The sequence below is a fragment of the Manis pentadactyla genome, chromosome 6 (genome assembly GCF_030020395.1).
Source record: "Manis pentadactyla isolate mManPen7 chromosome 6, mManPen7.hap1, whole genome shotgun sequence".
NCBI lineage: Eukaryota > Metazoa > Chordata > Mammalia > Pholidota > Manidae > Manis > Manis pentadactyla.
This window is the reverse complement of record NC_080024.1, coordinates 140,224,523-140,243,976: the sequence shown is the minus strand read 5'-3', so window position 1 is coordinate 140,243,976 and position 19,454 is coordinate 140,224,523. Positions and strand designations below refer to the sequence as shown.

At 37.8% G+C, this 19,454-nt stretch overlaps 1 protein-coding gene across 11 annotated transcripts in view; it reads left to right on the top strand.

Moving 5' to 3' along the window:
• CCDC68 (coiled-coil domain containing 68) overlaps window positions 1–19,454 on the top strand; it is a 38,967-nt gene that overhangs the window by 2,384 nt on the left and 17,129 nt on the right. Inside the window, exons 2-9 of one of the 11 annotated variants that reach the window (XM_057504194.1) lie at window positions 2,856–2,981; window positions 3,564–3,670; window positions 7,414–7,513; window positions 9,137–9,265; window positions 10,386–10,472; window positions 13,047–13,187; window positions 14,045–14,170; window positions 15,566–15,694. In XM_057504194.1, the coding sequence (XP_057360177.1) occupies window positions 9,149–9,265; window positions 10,386–10,472; window positions 13,047–13,187; window positions 14,045–14,170; window positions 15,566–15,694 (600 nt within the window). In that variant the 5' untranslated portion in view covers window positions 2,856–2,981; window positions 3,564–3,670; window positions 7,414–7,513; window positions 9,137–9,148. Of the gene's footprint in view, window positions 1–374; window positions 3,671–7,413; window positions 7,514–9,136; window positions 9,266–10,385; window positions 10,473–13,046; window positions 13,188–14,044; window positions 14,171–15,565; window positions 15,695–19,454 lie in introns of those variants that run through there. The other 10 variants (XM_057504201.1, XM_057504198.1, XM_057504193.1 and 7 more) reach the window with 10 other exon arrangements.

The window sequence follows — 19,454 nt, the reverse complement described above, 5'->3', positions numbered from 1 at the left end:
ACAGAACTGCGTAGCTGTCTCCACAATCCATTTTCATCATCTTGGAAAGATCCCATGTGCCTGTTTGCAATCACTCGCCATTCAGCCCCAGACAACCACCTATCTACTTTCTGTCTCTTTAGATTTGATTTTTTTCAGGCATTTCATACAAATGGGATTATATAATATATGGTCTTCAGCATCTGGCTTCTTTCACCTAGAATACTGTTTTGAGGCTCATTCAGATTCTAGCGGTAGCTGGATCCTTTTTATTCCTAATATTCATACCATGGTATGGCTCTACCACATTTGTTCACCAGGTGGTGGACGACATTTCTGCAATTACATTTTAATGGTAAGACAGATACTTTGGACCAGCTTCCAAGGTAGAATATTAAAAAATAACTGATAGAAGCCAACCTCTTACTTATATTTATGAAAAATATATTCCTGGTATGGATTACTGGTACTTTTCTGAATGTGACATAACTGTGACCTTTCGTGATACTCCCATGAAAATCGTACACAGTGTACTCGTCCAAGTACAAGAAAGCATCCATCATTTAGCATTCTAGGTTGCACTTGGAAGATGTTTAACTCTTGGCATTAATATTTATAAAGAGCATACATTTCCTGTGCTATATTTTCTCCACAAATGGCATGCCTTTAGAGTTGGGGAATTTCAATGATTGTTTGACTTAACAATGATAATTGAAGTACTCTTAAACACATGAATGCTTCTTAATGACTCATATGAGTGGCTCACATCATAAAGGGTGAGACATGCATAGTGTAAGGCAAAAAGTGGAAGGGAGTGCATCTGGATTTATATGTTTTAGTTTTATCATTTTGTAGTTTCTCTGGCTGTGCTGAAGAATGAGCCTGATACAACAGTTTTGGTTTATTTACCAAAAGAGGCACTGGTTTGAGCTCTTAGATCAGAGTAAATCCAAAACAGAAGAAATGCCACTCCGTTTTTCTCATGGACCTTAAGAGCTAAACCAAAATTTTAAATGATTTCTGGTTCCTATGAAGGAGTGGTGTCTTTCTGTGTATAGTCTAGAGTCTAGAAAACAAATCAAGTAAGAACTTTCTAACACTGCGAAAGCATTGACTTTTGGTCCACTTCTTTCAGGAAACAGGAACCTAGAACCTTCTATAAAAAGTTGGGAGATTTATGAGCTAAAGAGAAGACTGATGCCTGTAAGTTACTGCTGAAATTGCAGTTCCTACTGGTGAAAAAAGAGAGCATTAAAATAACTTGAAGGTCTATTTTACTGATGACTAAATGAAAAGAACTTAATTTTTAAACTTCTAAAATTAGGAAACAGAGTCTTCATTAAAAAATACAGTTTTCCAACGTTGGATGTGCTTATTTGGAGCTCAGTTTTTCTGCCTGACATATGAATACAACTTGCTAAAACTCCTGGATGAGAACACTGTAGTCTTGAGGATCTGTGATTAGATGAATTTATCAGTCTCCATTGGTAATGTCTCTTCTTTTTAACTTGGTAAGGGTTTAAAAGTTTCTAAAACAGATGCAGTTTTTCTAGTCTTACACTGACAATATCATTCCAAATGTCCTCTGAGTCATACGCCAATTACAGGAGTCCATTTTCATTTATCTAGCCTCCATACACTTCAGAACTGAGCGGGCACACTCCCTGTATTATTTCCAGTTCACCAACAGGAAGATGGCTCGGCTCCATCAGCCTTGAGCTGTAAACGGTCTTCTAATGTGTTTGATCCGCTCACTCACTCATCTTTTATGTTGACACAATCTGGCTTAAAGAACTTAGTTCTACCCAGAATGAGAAGCTCCTTCTCATCTTTGTATCTTTCTGTTATCGCCTGGATTTTAGTAGGATCCTGAGCTCCAATCAGTATGACGTCTTCCTGATGAGGAAGGGTGCAGGCAGGTGGCTGCAAAGCATAGTGTCCGGGGTGCTTCCGGTGGTGGCCATCCTGAATAAGCTTTGTCATCACTGACCCAATAGTCTACGTGCAGATGGGCAACTGTGAAGAATGAGAATTTGTTATACATTTAGGAACCTATTAGGGAAGGGATGGGTAGATGAGCTGAGTTCCAGGTTCATGAATTAGATTTAAATCTTGTTCTACATATTCTTACATGCTTCTTATATAGTCTTAAATATTTTCTCCTACTTTTCCACCTTAGTAAATAATAAATATGATTAACTTTTTTAAATGTTTAGGATTTCCCTGGACATCTGTCACCACATTGAATGTCAGGCTTCACTGACTAGTGTAGCAGCAAATTTCTCCCTACCTATCAGCAGCTTCTTAACAATCCTGATTCTGCTGCTATTTTTTGACATTATAATTCAGTGGGTCAATAATTTGAATGAAGGAAACCAAATCCAGCTAATTGTGGCTTCTGGTTAATTACAATAAAATCAATGAATGTCCTTAGATTTTGAAATTGCAATTGCAATTGTACTTTGCTTTTTTTTAAGGTATTAAAAAAAAATAAAAGTATATCTTTCTATAGATAGACATAGAAATAGATATAGATATATGGATAATAATTATACCACCGCATGCTATAATGGTTAAGTAATGATTTTTTGGTAGATGGCATAATGCTTTGTCCATAGTATGTGTTTGCATATTGTGTTTGTACCAATATTTCAATTCTTTTCTTCCCAAAACAAAATAGCTTTTATTTCACACCTTAGAACTTTCTACAACTCTGGCTATGGCATAAATATATGTGTGTGTACAGATGAGTAGCATTTACAAGTGAATAAAATTAATTGTACTTTAAAAATCTTAGATTATTACTTTAAAAGTTTGTATTGCTAGGGTTCAGAGTTCACATGCATGTCTTTGCATCTCTGGTACATCATTTTCAGGTAACCTGCACGGCCACCTGAGATTTAGCCAGCTGACACTGGATGTCACCATTGTGCTGTGTGACATAGCTGCAGAGCAAGTGTGCAGTTTAATATTCAGGAAACAGCCTCTTCAAGTGTTTGGAGGTGTGTTACCTTTTCCCCCTCCTGTAATCTAAGTACCCTTTCACTGTAGCACTTTTATTGTAACTTACTTTTTCAGTTTCTAATATCTGAGCTCTGTATCATAGTGATGGGGAATGATGAAATAACATTTAATATTGTTAGCTCAGAACTGAGAAACTGAAAATTCAAAAACTGTGCAAAGAAACCATCAGGGCTCTTGGTTGCAAACCAGAAAATTGACTCTGGCTAACTTAAGTAGAAAAGGAATTTACTGGAAGAATTGGGAGCAGCATTAAGAAATGGTGGGAAAACTAGGTTTGGGAATGGGAGAATCCAGGGTGCTAGTACTTTGGCAAAGTTCAGGCTGTAGTTAAGGCCTTCTGGCATTGCCTCTGGTCAGGAGATACAACCACTGGTGTTCCTGCCACTGGACACACAGCATCTCTCTGTGCCAGACCCCTTCCCTTCCCAGAATGAGAACAGGGTTTTCACTGCTTCCAGCTTCAGCTCACCTAAGGGCCAGTCCCTTATGGGCATTTGCAGGTGGGAGTACTCTGTTGCCCCAGGGAGGGAGGAAGAACAAGTAAGGGGCCTTTCTTGCAGACCTGTACAGATGGTGGCTCTGCATAGCTGAGAAGGGGATTCACGCGCCGGACAGCCACAACATGCCGCTCTTCCACCGTGGTTCTGTTCAGTCAGCACCCGCCAAGGTGAGCTGAGAATACCGCTGTGTGCTCAACGGGCCTTTGCCCGCTCTGTGGACTGACTTGGAGTCAGCTGTATATGCCTGTGGCACCCAGCAGTGCCCCCGTTTGCTGCACCCTTCCTTTCCTTCAGCCCAGAGGGAACCGCACCGGCCAGAGCTACAGCTGTTTCCAGTAGCTAAGGAGACAACTCTGGAGGTCTTAACAGGTTTCAGTCTATTAAGAAAAAATCCTGCTATTAAAAGAAAAAGAAAACAATATGCTAGGCAACCGTGCATGCCTTGTTTTTAGGACACTACTTTAGGCAGGTTCCTGCCTCTGCTCTTGCCTCTCCTTTGCCCACAGTCTTTTTCTCCCAGAGGACCACACAGCCTTACCTCCTTTCATTCCAGTCTTTTGCTTAAATGCCACCTCTCCAGCTTGGACTTCCCTCACCACTCATCCAGAGCAGCACCTTCTTTTATTCTGTTACCCTGCTCTGCTTTTCATCATAACGCTGTCACCACCTGTCCCCTAAACATTATGTCCCCTAAACATTTGTTGTTTTGTTTAATGTCTGTTTCCCCCTCTGAACTGTAAGTCCCACGAGGGCAGGATTTCTGGTTCATCTCTGTGGGCACAGCTCCTGCCCCTGCTGTGCCTGATCAGTATTTAATGTATGGATGAATGAGTGAAGGATTAGCTAAAGGAAGGAAAAACACTTTTGTTAGACTCTCTAGAATATAAGCGGTGCCTGTACTCATTTCCTAGGGCCACTGTCACAAAGCACCCCAAACCGAGTGGCTTGAACATAGTAATTTCTTGTCTTACATTTCCGGAGGCTGGAAGTCCAAGACCAAGGTGTTGGCAGGGTTGTTCCTTTTGGGGACTCTGAAGGAGAATCTGTTCCATGCTGTCCTCCAGCGCCCGGTGGTTTGCTGACAAGTCTGGTGCTCGTTGGCATGGAGAAGCATCACTGGGTCTCTGCCTTTGTTTTCACATGGCATTCTCTCTGTGTGCATCTGTGCCCAAATCTCCCCTTTTGGTGAAGACACCAGTCTTGTTGGATTGGAGGTCCACCCTACTCCAGTGTGACCTCATCCTAACTAATTACATCTGCAATGACCCTATTTCCAAATAAAGTAACATTCTGAAGTACTGGGCGATAGAATTTCAACATATGAATGGGAGGGCAGGACAAAATTCAGCCCAGAATAATGCCTGTGTGTTTATTGTATCATGGCTCAGCCATCCTTCTGTCATTAAACAGAGAAGTAGGTTTGGTTACATTACCCTGGGTGCCCACCTGGTCACGTGTTGGTTTATCACACAGGTGGATTACCATTCACAATAATGTATATGAATTGCTTTGTAAATTATGAACTATTCATTAGCTGTTCATGTAATCAGTTTGGGATGTTGGTGAATTATTGATGCATTGTCAAGAAAGACCCAATACCATGGATTTGCTAGTCTCAAAATCCTTAAAGCTGATTTTCCTTTATAGCCCAGCTCTATCTGCAGACTGTTTAAATATTAGCTGGCTGTCATTATTATTATCATTCTTATTATTAGCTGGTTATTATTAGCTGTTAAATATTCTTCTCTATCACTCAAACCACTTGTCAGCAGTAATTGTGGATAATGGTATCATGTTTTATTCACTCCTTTGACAAATGCATGCAAATCATTTATTATGTGCTAAGTACTGTTATAAGTGCTTGGCAAATGTTAACACTCAAGCCACCCTGTGTTGTTTATTATTTATGTTATTATTAATCATTGGTGACTAATATTATTACTGTTACCTGAATTTTATTGATAAGGAAAGTGATACACAGAGAGGTTAAGGAAGTTGCCCAAGGCCACCCAGGTATTGAGTGGCAGAGTCAGGCCATGAAACTAGGCAGTCTGCCTCCAAACCTTTTAGTTGTAAAACACTTACCTCAGAAGTCGTCTCATGGAAAAATTCAGTGTGTGACAGAACAGAGCAGAGATGCTTTGGTTCAAGTCCAGACGGCAAAGCCCTATTGCTCGTCGCCTCCCGTTCCTGTTTTGAAAAGCCCTATCTAGGAAATAACACCAATTGGCATGATGCCACTTGTAAGCTGTCTTCAATCCACTCTAGCGTAAAACAAATAAAATTCTTTTTTCACTTTAATTAATGGATTGTGTTTTCTTTTGAAAATTTTATCTCCCTAATCTACTTCTGGCAGAAATAAAATGCTAAGATGGATTTTCCCCAAGATGATAATGCCATATGGCAATTTGGACTTTGCTGGCTTAAGTTCCCCTTGGGTTTCTTTGTACAAATCAAGGATTGTGGTCACAAAAGTTTTCTGAGCCAGAGAGAAGTGGAATTTCAATTCACATGAATAGAGTTGGGTATAAATTTTGCAGATAGTCATGAACTGTGCTCTCTGTCATAGGCTGCTTGTCTTCTCTGGTTATTAATAATATAAAATAATAGGAGCAACAGTATTAACCATTACTGTCAATTGAGTGCTTTCTGCAACCAGGGATTTAAAAAACCCTCATTTTCACAACTCCAGTTGTTATCACTCCTATTTTACAGATATGTAAGTTGAGGCCAAGATTTTAGATAACTTGTTTAAAGATGGCCCAACCAGTAAGTAAAAGAGGTAGGGTGTTTGGAGAAATCTCAGTGATTGAGGAACAGAATTCCTTCCTTGATCTTAAGAATTAAGGTCATGTAAGAGAGTTAGGTCATGTTAGGATGTGTAATGTGAGGCCCCATGTGTTTTCCAAAGTATGAAAGACTGTGAGAATGCAGTGGGATCCATTCTAAAGAGTGATTAATTCCTATGACGAAATGCCTCTTGCCATTTCTTAATGTACACAATATATAGCATACGACAAAAAAAAAAAAAAGAAGATTAAATCAATCTAACGGGACTGTAGATCAAGGGGGATGGAACTGGGGAACAAAAAAATTTGGACCAGATTGATGGCTCTGCTTGCTCCTATTTTCCCATTGGTTTACTCCCAACCCCCTGCCACACCCTCACTCAGGGGTCAGCAGACTTCTTCTGTAGAGGACCATATAGTAAATATTTTAGACATTGCTTGTCTCATATTTTCTCTGTCGCAACTACTTGACTCTGCTGTTGTAATGCCAAAGCAGTGTAGACACCCAGTAAATGAATGGCTGTGGTTATTTTAGAGTAAAACTTCACTTATGATACTGAAGTTGGACTTCCTATAATTTTCACTTGTCATGAAATGTTATTTCTTCTTTTGATTTTTTTTTTGAATGATTAATAAATGTAAGAACCACGTAGCTCATAGGCTGTCCAAACGGGGGAGGCCAGATTGGGCTCATGGGTTGTTTGCTGACCTCCCACCTCTGGTTTCCAGACAAGTTGCTCATTGTCTCTATGGGCGTTTCTTTTACTTGCAGCATTTAAGTGCAGTTTTGCATCAAGACTTAATCCCAATATCAGGCAACAGAGGTAATTCCACTTACATTCTGCCAAAAGCAGGCGTGTAGAGCTGCTGCTGACAATCAGCTTCAGCCAGAACACACAGAAGCCATAGTGGCTGTCTAAGACGATGATGATAAAATGGGAAATTCTTGATATATTCTCTCAGTTTCATCTATGATTAAAGGATAAATGCAAGTCTTGTGTTATCCCCCAGAAGCTGTCTAGCAGTAAAGTGACATTTGCAAATATGAAAACTCTCTGTGCTTTAACAGCACCGGTCATTGTTAAATTCTAAATAATTTTATTGTTGTTTTCTCTTACCAGGAAAGGTAGCCTTTGTGTGATGGAAACACCCTTGAACTTGGTGTCCAAACAACAAAGGTTTGAATTTGAGCTCTGTCAGTTTTACTGTGGTCTTGGGTAAGTGAACAGCACCTACAGGAGGCTTGGCTTCCTTCTCAGTAAAATGAGATTAATAATCCTACATCGTGGGGCTGTTGGTTTATTTATTTATTTTTTTAATTCTTTACTATTTGTTATGGAATTTCAAACAGAAACAAAATAGGTAGAGGAGCATGCTGAACCCCTGTGCCTTTGTTCAACTCCGCCAAGTCCTTGCATTTTGCCTAATGTCTTTCATCTTTACTCCACCCCATTTTTCCCTCTCTGCTAGAGTATTTGAAGGCAATTCCAAGAGTAATATTATTTCACTTGCAAATATTTCTTATGTATGACTAAAAGATAAGATCTTTTAAAAGAATATCATAATTCCATTACAACCCCTAGCAAAACTACAATGTTTGGTGAACATCAACTTTCCCAGTTGTCTCCAAAATGTCTCTGTTTAGCTGGTTTATTTGAGTCAAGAGTTAAAGAACATTCAGATACTGCATTTGACCATGTGTCTCTTAAGACTTAATTTATGGCAGTTTCTTTTCTCTTCTCCCCATCTTTCTTCATCTAATTACTTTGTAGAGGGAGCTAGTTATTTATCTCAGAAAATTTCACAGAATTTGTGTTTGGCTGATTGACCTTACAGAGTCATTGAACATTGTTCTCTTGTTCTGGTATTTACTCTTGTTAGACATAGAGGCTAGATTAGATCCGCAGGTATGTTTTTTAAAGCATCCTTCATAGGTGGCACTTTCCACTTGTGACTGGGCCACATCTAGATGACACAGGGTCTGGCCGTCTCTTTTTTAGGTTAGTTATGTTACGTGTTTTAAAGTCACTCCAAAGAATTCAGATGGATATGCCACCAACTGGATGTGCAGATACACTCATGCTTTATCTTTTTTTTCTCATTTTGGAGGATTTCCTTTTTTTTTTTCCATTTTTATTTGGTTTTATTTTATACCTAGGTGAAACAACTACATTCTTCAATGTCAGAACTGTAAATCACCGATTTTCTCCATCCATCCATCCCTCCCTTCTTGTAGAAATTATGGTGCTGTACATCCTTCTCTGCACCATGACTTTTCACTGACTCTAAACAGTAGATAGTTTGACTCAACCAGTCCTCCGGTGGGCATTTGGGCTTTTCCCAGTCTTTTACTATTACAAGTAGTTCTTTAGTAAATGGCCTTTACAGGCTATTGAGAGTTAAATAAATTGCATCTGATAAATGTTAGTCTGTGTGAAGTTTAAAGTGATATACATATATGTATATAGGTGAACACGTGATTTTGTTGCAAGTATATTATTCTAGTCCTACAGACATTTATTAAGCACTTTACAATGTGCTAGAATGTAAAGATGAACAAGATGTAAGAGTCTCTACTCTTAAGTCTAAAATGTGGAATAAAAAGAAAATTTTCACATTTTTCCTTAGATAATTTAATTTCTAAGTTGCTAATCAGTGTTTGTTTCAGCAGGTGTCATTTTTTATATTTAATTAATTCTTGGATTTATGGATAAATATACAGAAATAAATAATTTATAATATTTTCTACTATATCTGATTACAGTGCTAATACAGAACTTTCAGTTTATAAACCACATGATCAAAGAAGTCAGTTTTGTCTAACAGATTAATGTTTTCTGGAAGCCAGAATTCACAATGACAACAGTAACAGTGACCACAGAAATTCCCCCAAGGGGTAAGACAGAAGATAATTCTGCCTTGTATGAGTCCACATCAGCTCACATTATTGAAGAAACTGAGTATGTGAAAAAGGTATGTGAGACCTGGAAATCATGTCAGCATAATAGGATTTTTCATAGGGCTTGGTGGGCTTTGTTTCTCCTTCCATAGGACACGTAAGGAAGAACAAACCTAGTTTGGCAAAGGACAGTCTTGATAGCTGAAATTTAAATACATGTTTAGTAGTTTCTCTTGAGGATATGAACTTCTGCTCCTACCTTGGAATAACATTGAATAACGGGCTGGAAGGGTTCGGAACCCCTATCAGCACTTAGTTTGTCACAAGTATTCACCACTGAACTTCCTACTGTTTTATATCATTTCTCCATTGTTTCATGAGTGTTGACACTACGTTTCCAAGTAGATGTTTGCACTTCCTGTAGAGTTTCTGTCTCTCCTTACCTGTACCTTTTCACAATTCAGGGTTATTACCACCAATGATTACATGTTGGCATGTTACTTCATTAAAGCTGTGAAATCTTTTGGGGATCCAATGATCCTGGCTGACAGAAGTATATACTTTATGAAATGTTTCTTAGAACAGAAGGAAAAATTTGGACGTAGATAGTCTGTAACTTATTCAGATCGATTAATTTATCTTTGAGTGTCTTGCAATTCCATAGGTCACCAAGACATGGGACTTATTTTTCATGCATAAATTCATATTATCTCCTCTTAGTAATTATTCTGTAGTAATTACTAAATAGTAATTATTCTCTAGTAATTACTAGATAGCAATTATTTTGTAGTAATTACTAGATAGTAATTATTTTGTAGTGATTACTAAATAGTAATTGTTTTATAGTAATTACTAAATAGTAAATTAGTTCTAAATTACTACATAGAAGAAAATAGAACTAAGTGGTATTAAATACTAATTACTATATAGTAATTATTTTGAAGTGTAATATGCATTTAGGTAATATATTAGGTTTGACTGAGAAATAATTACAAAGACCAAATGCTCATTTTCTGTAATCTCAACAATCTTAGCCTAAATTCAAGTTAGGTTGATGGCACTTATTTACATCTGAGATCAGTATACATGTATTACTTTCTAGTAAATCAAGTACACTGTATCCGGTATAGAGGGAAAAAAAGTATTTGACATTAAATACCTTTGAAAAAAATATAAAATATTTTTTGCTTCTAGATTCGAACTACTCTGGAAAAGATCCGAAATCAAATTTTTAAAGATGACATAGGACACAACAGTGCAAATCACAAACTGGATATAAAGGTAAAGAATTTATAAAAATCTACCACTTTAATTCCTGCAGTGCATAAAAATAAAGTCATATAGACTATATTTAAATAACTTTTTATGATTATTAAATTACTCTTTGAAGCTTTGAAAAATCTGCACTCATTCTTGCTGGGTTTTGCCAAGTTAAACCTCAGGAGAAGCCAGGTGTATCTCATCAGTGTCATTGTTACCGACCCACTCTGTGGTATGACCATAGAGTATATACCAGAACATAGGGTATGAGGCATAAACCTCATCTCTATCATCCTCAGCCTCCCAGACTAATACAACTAGCTCCAATTATTTTCTTAAGTTAAGTGCTCAGAAACCGGAAAAAGGTTAATGTTTGTGAATGATGGGAGAAAACAGAAATTCAGTTTGGGTTGAGTTGAGTTGCCTATTGGACCTCCAAATGGAGGTTTCTAGTGGGTGGCTGGATATCTTATTCTGGAGTTGAGGGTAGAGGTCTGGGTGAGAAGGTCCAGGCTACCAAGTAGAGATTTGGGGAGTACAGATGGTATTTAAAGTTCTGACACTGGAGGGAAACACCAAATGTGTGAGTGTGGGAGTTCCTGAAATTTCCAATATTTAGATGTCGGGGAGAAAAGAACAATCATCATCACTGGAGGCTGAGAAAAGAAGCTAACAAAATAGGAGGAAAAACAGGAGAAAATGGTGTCACTGAAGACAAGTGAGAAAGGGTTTCAGAAAGTGGGGAAGGACCACTGTGCCAAATGTTGTTCATAAGTAAATTGAGGGCTAAACCTTGACCATTGTAAATAGCAATGTGGAGGGAGGGGGGCTGTTGGTGACCTTGGTAGGAGGAGCTCTTAGAAAATGAATATGAATTGTGCTGCCAGGGTGTCTGCGTTGGCCATCTCAAACCACAGTAGTGCAACAGATAGACCAAGCTTCAAAATACCAGCCCCTTCCCCTTCAGTACCTGGGCAATATGCCTTTTAGGATATAGCCATAAAAGATGTAAGGCTTTGCTACTCTCAGTGTGGGGTCTGTAGGTTCAACAGTTCTTAGTATAATAAATTTTTTAAACCCATCCCTTCTGAATCAGAATCTGTATTTTAACCAGATCTGTCCCAAGTGATTGATACGTACATTCAAGTTTCAGTTGCACTGATCTGTGACTTTGTAGCTATCTACCACTGCCAGAAATCTACGTACTGCAAGTCTTTCCGTCGACTAGTTTTTAACAAATTAAAAAGTAAAAACAGAAAGTAAATAAAAAAGAAAAGAAAATACTCTGTACCTGGAGAAAGAGAATATACTGAGAGTATACCAGGGTCTGGAGTAGAAAAAACAAAACCAGGACAGAATTATGGGAACTCTATTATTTATAGACATTGTATTCTTTTTGTTTTTTATTTCTAAAAATGTAACCCATACATTGTACTGGAAAGAAATACAGGCTTTGTTGTTAAGCGAACTTGGATTCCAATGCCGGTTCTGGCAGTTACGGCCTTGGCCTTGTTTAATGACTCATTTCAATTTCCTCATCTGTACAATGGACATAGTGTCTGCCAGTGTTTTGAGTATTCAAAGGAGTGTACATAAAACATCTAAAAGATTATTTTGCACATAATAAATGCTTAATAAATAGAAGTTGTTATTATAATTATAGGGAATGTGTAATTGCACAATAATTCCTCTGTGTTGACATAATTTGGAAGAGCAGAAAGGATCGGGTGGACAATCAAGAGACTGTCTCATGAGCTCTCCCACTCTCCTGCTATGTAAACTTGGGCTCTGTACCTCAGTGTTCATATCTGTAATATTGATGTGACTGAGTTAAATGGTTTCAGATTTCCTTTCCACTTCCACATGCCCTTGATGGCATTTGAGAGTTATTTTATACTTCAAGTGTATTTTCAGTGAGCTAGAGCTTACATAGAGTTACACTGGCAATAATACTGAGTTCTGATATCTGATTAGAAATTTAGTATGGGATGATTACAGTAAAGTATCATTGACTATTGCATATTGTATACTGTAATCATCAGGTCTGATTATATTAGTCTGTAATGCAATGTACACAAAGTGCATTTATATTTACAACTTAGATTTTTTTAAAAACTGGCTTTGTAGATATTGTCTCCTAAAAAAGACTTCATAGTATACTTACAACTGTAAAAAGTACAAAAGATGTCTCTCTACCTCTTTTTAATACGAGAATCTGTTCAAATTTGAGCAAATATAGAGGCCAGTGTTTTGAGTATTCAAAGGAGTGTATATAAAACATCTAAAAGATTATTTTGCACATAATAAATGCTTAATAAATAGAAGTTGTTTCCGTCGACTAGTTTTTAACAAATTAAAAAGTAAAAACAGAAAATAAATAAAAAAGAAAAGAAAATACTCTGTACATGGAGAAAGATAGAGAATTCTTCTTCATAGAGAATTCCTCATTGATATTTGAGATTCAAAAGATTTATTTTACTTGTGCTCCCCTGAATCTTCCTTGATTTATGTAACACTGAGTGATGACTATTGTTGTTAAAATTTGTAGAGAAAAGGAAAGTCAGGTGTCTGATATTCCATGTTTTTTCATTTCAGCACTGTGGGAACACTCAGAATGGCTGTGATTCTGAAATGGATTCCTCTTGTTGCAGTTGGGACCTGCTCATGGAAAGGGTGAAAGGAAAAAACCTACAGCTTGTAGAAATGAACAAAGAGAATGAAGTATTAAAAATCAAGGTATGACTGTTAGGAGACATTTCTAGTTTTGTGTTTTGAGCCTTTGAGCCAAAAGCGCAGATTCATGGATCTGTGAAAGCGGACAGACTTCCACACACATCCAGAGACCCAACATGCGCTCACATTTTTTTAGACACTATTTTATTATTAAAAAGATCTTACAAAAGTTCAGCAGGTATAAAGGTTCAGTTGTGCGAGATGAATGAATTCTAGAGATGAGTTCTACAACATTGTGCCTACGGTTAATACTATAACACACACTTAAAAATTAAAGAGGGTAGGTCTCATGTTGTGTTCTTAGTATAATAAATTTTTTGAAGTCTTTACATACTTAATATTAATTAGAGCACTCATAGTCAAATATCTCATTATTTTGTTGAATTCCTCTATTGTTGGATGCTTTATATTTCCATTTTTTTGGTTCATTATATACTCGGTAGGTAAATCTTTGCAGCCATTGTTTCTTTAGATTAAATCCTTGAAAGATTCATCAGACTTCAGCTTTATTGGCCTTGGTACTCCAATCTTGTCAGGAAGATACATCTTTTAATACTGTTGTGGACATCTATGATAAAAGGCTTGCAAATGAGTGGATAAGCTGATAGGGCTTTGAAGGGTGTGGCCTATAAATGCAGAGCACTGACTGCAAATCCACCTGCATGATAAGGTGGGGTTTCTCATTTTACGTTTTCCTCTTCCCAGGTAACAGTGTCTTTTCTCCTATCCATTGTCTACATGGGTGCAAAGGGTATAGTTACGGCCTCTGTGTTTTTAGTTGCCCATCAAACTGTTCTACCTTTAATCCTTCTTACTGTAAATGTCAAAACATACACAGCGATCTTTTTTTTTTTTCCCAGTTGGAAGCCTCCAGAGAAGCAGGAGCAGAGGCTCTGAGAAATGTGGCCCAGAGATTATTTGAAACCTACCAAACACAGTCTGCAGAAGTTAGGAAGAAGTATGAGGACAGTAAACGCCTACTCCAGGTATGGAGCTGGCAGCTTGTCTGGCGGAGAACTGACCTCCGGCAGGTCACGTCCCTCTGTTTTAGAGTCAGATGTGAAGCGGTGGACTTGGCAAGCCCCTCTGGACTTGATTTCCTTGTCTCTGAAATGAAAGAGTTGGGCTAGATACATGGTTTCAAAGTGTTTTTGTTCCTAGAATACATTCTTCAGGCTAAACAAACCAAAAACATATATGTATGTGTACCTATATATTTTAAAATACATTAAAATAATATATTTCATATTTTAATATGTAAATGTTTAAAAATGTAAAAACCATTAATATGTATATGTGTGGGTGTATATATATATGTATATATATATCATAGACACACACACACATTCTTTTTTTTTTTTAAGTCTGAATGAGACATTCTGGACCAATAAGACTTTATCTATAGAATATATATATCCTAGGACTGGAAAAGAGGAGAAAAAAATGTGTGTGTGTGTGTGTGTGTGTGTTTGCCAAAACTCAGAATTGGGAAATTTTTTTATGCTGTGGTAGGGTGCCTGGGTGTCTGCCATCTCAGGCCCTAGGAAGGTCCCCAGGGCAGAGCAGTAGGAAATTCGCATGTTTTCATGCCTCAGGATGTAGTGATAACGGTCACAAACTCCCGTGCATGCAGATGCAGATGAAGAACCTAGTCCAGCGAAGTGAGCAGGCTTGTGTGGACCCTCCTTGTGGGCGGTGGGTCCGCAAGGGCTGGAGTGCAGATGTTCCCGCAAAGGGGGTCAGCCCACCCTGGAGCTGCCCCGCAGGACTCCCACTTGGTGTTTTCAAGGGAAGCCAGACACTTTTTTTTATACCATAAATTCTCAAGTTCTGTTAAATACAGATGTGTCTGTGTGTGTCAGTTAGAAGTCAGTGGAGACACTCCCAAATGTGGCCTGTGGGCTGCCAGATGAGGACTTCTCTGGCCTTCTAGCACAGCTCTTGCTGTCTGCCTAGGAAATAACCCCCTGATACCATGGGGATAATGATTCTGCTTTCATGACACTTTCTGATTAAAAATGAAACATTTTTTTCCTGAACATATAAGATTTTAATTTTTGTTATAGATAGGTTTTCTTGAGAAAAAGTCAAGAGTTGCTTTTGTTCGTGTCTCTTTTTCTTATCCCAGTTTAGGTGGTATGCTTTCTGGTAACAAATGTAATTACTCTAAGAATAATATTTATATATTATGAATTCTGCTGTGATTTAGTATTATAGTACATTAGATTTATTTGGAAGGGAATACTGAATTCAAAAGACTAATTCTAAACAAGTGTGAGTTATTAATTTTTTTCTTGGCTACTCCGAAAATTACAGAGGGTGATAATAGCTGTACAAGTATAATAAAAACAATAGTCTGACATCTGTTTTTCTGACCAAAGGTTAACAAACTTGAAAAAGAACAGAAATTGAAACAACATGTTGAAAATCTGAATCAAGTTGCTGAAAAGCTTGAAGAAAAACATAATCAAATCACAGAATTGGAGAACCTTGTTCAGAGAATGGAAAGAGTAAGTACCTTGGAGAATTAAAGGGACAGGATCAGGATGAAAATTAAAGAAAATAACACTAAAAGAAGATAACATTAGGTGGAGTGCTCTTTGCAACTCCTAAGACTTTAGGCACTACTCAGTGATGTTAGTTTCTTCCCTCACACATTTAATATGATCTGCACTGTTACTGATTTACCTCTACAAATACTGCAGTCACGTCACTGTGACTTTCTCTTTCTAATAAATATATGGCTTAGAAAGGGGAACCAGGTGAGGCTGTAGATGGAAACAATGGAGAAGGTCATGAAATATACCTATTGCTAAGAATAATGTTGCGGATCCCTGTAATCATAACATTTTTATGACTTACAGTCAGTGAAGTGTCCATTTTTTGGTCAAGTCTGCTTTAGGTTTGTAAAAACCTATGGCTGCAATAGGACAGATATAGTTCACACTGACAAATAACAAGCTATAGACATTAGAACTTTCAAAAGAGACCATTTAGGAAAGAGTAATAAGAGAACAAACATTGTAAGTTTCACGTAGTATTCCTGCCAAGTAGATGGCACTCCAAATATATACAAAAGGTGAGCACATAAGTTTAATTTTGTGTGTCTCAGAATTTAAAATCCAGACAAGCTAAGGGATATTTTTAAATAGCAAAACAAATAGAAAATTGGCATCTTTGAAACTGAATTGGGGAGGGGTAGATAAGAATATAGGCTTTGATTCATAGACACTGAGAAGTAACTAGTGACTACCATGGGGGAGGGACTGGGGTGGATGGGTGGGGAGTGGGAGGGAAATTAAAGGGCACAAAATTTCTCAGTCATAATGTAAGTCGGTCATAGGGATGGTAGTACGGCATGGAGAATACAGCCAATGATTCTGTAACATTCTCCTGTGTTGACAGATAGTAACTGTACTAGTGGGGGTTAGGGTTTAAAAATGTGTGTAACTGCTGAACCACTGTGTTGTATGCTTGAAACCAGTATAAGATTGTGTATCAACAATACTTCAATTAAAAAAAGACTAAATCTTAAAGAAAAGAATATAGGCTTTGACTTCTAATAAATATTGCCCCCCACATTTTTATATTTATTTTATATATTTAAATTATTTTATTTAATTTTTATATTAGTTCCCTGATTTTCCTCTGTTCTTCTCAGCCTTATTTTGTGTTATGAGTCTGCCTGAGTTGTTGCCATTTTAGAAGTATCACTTCCAAAGCATCCCATTTCAGTATTCAGGTTTCTTGCCAAAGGAACTTTGATTAATTTTTTACGTATTTCCCAAGAATCTAATTCATAACACTTTGGATTTGGTTGAGTTTTTAATCTTCATGAAGGTCTTATGTGGACATCACAAAAATTAAATAAGCCCAAATTTAACTGAATTTAATAATAGTAATATACAACTATGTCCGTTGTGCAGTGGGTCTCTGAGGGTTTTACTTTAGCCAGAATCACTAGGCTAGAATGTCCTCAAGCAGCTAGTTTTCCCAGATATGACAGTTTATAATTATGATGTTTTGGACAAGCTGTAGCATTTAGATGAATACTTTTTAATAAGTTATCCTGTATTAAATAGTTTAGCAAACTGAGATAGCCCAAAGAATGTTTGAATTTCAGAAAGGAAGACAATTCCGGAAAGCAAGTCAGGTTGATTAACCAGCTTGACACTTAAATTTAGATTTGGATCACCTCAAACCCGGTAATATGGGGTCAGGGTTAGTGGCCAGCTGTCTGCTCTGAAAATTAGCTAAAGAGCAGTGGAATACAATTTCTATTTCCTACAAACCCTAGGAAGTCTGTACTAGATGTGAGTTTGTCTCAGAATTCTGGGATGCATTCCACAAATACTTGAGCACCTACCATGTACCAGGCGGAGCTGGAGGCTAGACATCGGTTGTGAGTGAACCAGGTATGGTGTCCATGTGGAGATCACAGTGTAGGACACCTGGGCTGTCTGGGACTCAAGACACGTCCCAGATCTCCCTTCTTTCATTCTGCTAGGGGTTCTTAGGGAGGCTGAGTATTGAAGGTAGGGGAATGTATCTCAGAATTAGGTTAATTGGGCTTAGATCCTGGCAGATACATTTAGAAAGTGATGGCCTGCCTTTGGCTTAATATTGACCCGTAACTGTGGGCTGTGACAGCATAAGTGGACAGGGTGCCCAATGGGTAAGCAAGGCCTTGCAGTAACCTTCCAGAATAGTCTAGTTCAGTGTTTCCTAGAATGAAGCCTACTGGAATCTCTGAGAAGTGGGTCCTTGAGTGCAAGGACAATGTGCAGGAGTTTTTTTTTTTTTTTAAACATTTCTGCTTCAAAGATATACTATATTTGTAAGGCAAACAAACAAATAAATAAAACCAAAGAAGCAAAGCTTAGTGACATCTTAGTTGAAGGAAATACTGAGACTACGGGCTGTGATAAAGGATTTCTTGGGTGGGGAGTGTGTATCAGAATGAGAGGTGGTGGATGCTGAGAACTTCGTACTAATAGAAAAAGACATAAGATCCAAAAGGAAATAAAAATTTTAAATTGAACATCCACTGTGAAGGGTGATAAATACTGCCCTGGTACTGGGTGGCCCCTGGAGAAGGATTCATTTTCTACTCACTTGAGCAAGCCACTGCTCCAGTAAATAGCCATTAGTGGTATGAGGTCTGGTAATGAACACATTACTTAAAACCTTCACCATCTGTCGCACTTTAATCAGGAATGCAGTGAGAATGAATTTCATAAATACAGTGATAAGACAGCAGAAACACCCAATAAGAGCATTTTAATATGGCATATGGTCCTTTCACTGGCTCTGTAATTCTCTTGCATCGTATTTGTTTTCCAGTGTCATTGATTTAGCTCGATTAGAATTTTAGAGCTCGAAGGCTCTTTGGAGAGCACCTAGTTCCTCCCCATCATTTTGTAAATGAGGACGTGCAAAAAGGAACTATTCCACAGCCTTCCATTCCCAGTTCAAATCCTTTCCGTTATGGCCCTACCTTCTCTGATGCCAGATAACAATGATATCACTGGTTCCTAAATCATTTAGATGTTAACATATGGCAGTGATTTAAATTGGTGTCCACCCCATCTTGGTTAATAACTCTTGATTTCCCTAGTGGTATGGTTTTGGGAGAAGGTATTGCCTACTGGGAGGTGCTGTGAACTTCTTTCCCTTTCCAGAAGACACTGTCCCTGAAGTGCTAGCTGGTATAGTCTGATTTTCTGTGTTGTCAGAGAGGATGTATAAAGAGCCCAGGCTACATGCTAGAGCTTTGGCCATGGCAGAATATTTACTGGTCCAGTCATCAGGTCTGCCTGAACTCTAGTTATGAAGGCCCATTAATTGGAAGTAACTCCATTAGGAAGAATGTTTACTTAATGATCATTTCCCTCCATACAAAGTCAAAATATTTTATCAGTGATGTGTTCTTTGTTGATCAAGTGTTGTCATACACTTGCAAGGCTTATCTGTGATCCCTCAGAAATAATTTGAACACAGTTAAAGCTACACCAGAACAATCCTATGTGTAACAAGAATGCTCCAGGAAAAATCTGAGGAAGTATAAATTTAAAAAACGAGCACATAAGATATAAAGTGTTTGGCAAATTAAAAATGTTATGTATTGAGGTCCTAATATGTGCCAGAAAAGCATGGGAACCTTTCATATATTTTATCTCCCATCATCCCAACATTTCAATACAGGTAATATTACCCTCATTTTAGGGACATTCAAAAAGTCAAAAGCATGACTCAAACAAATAGAGAATG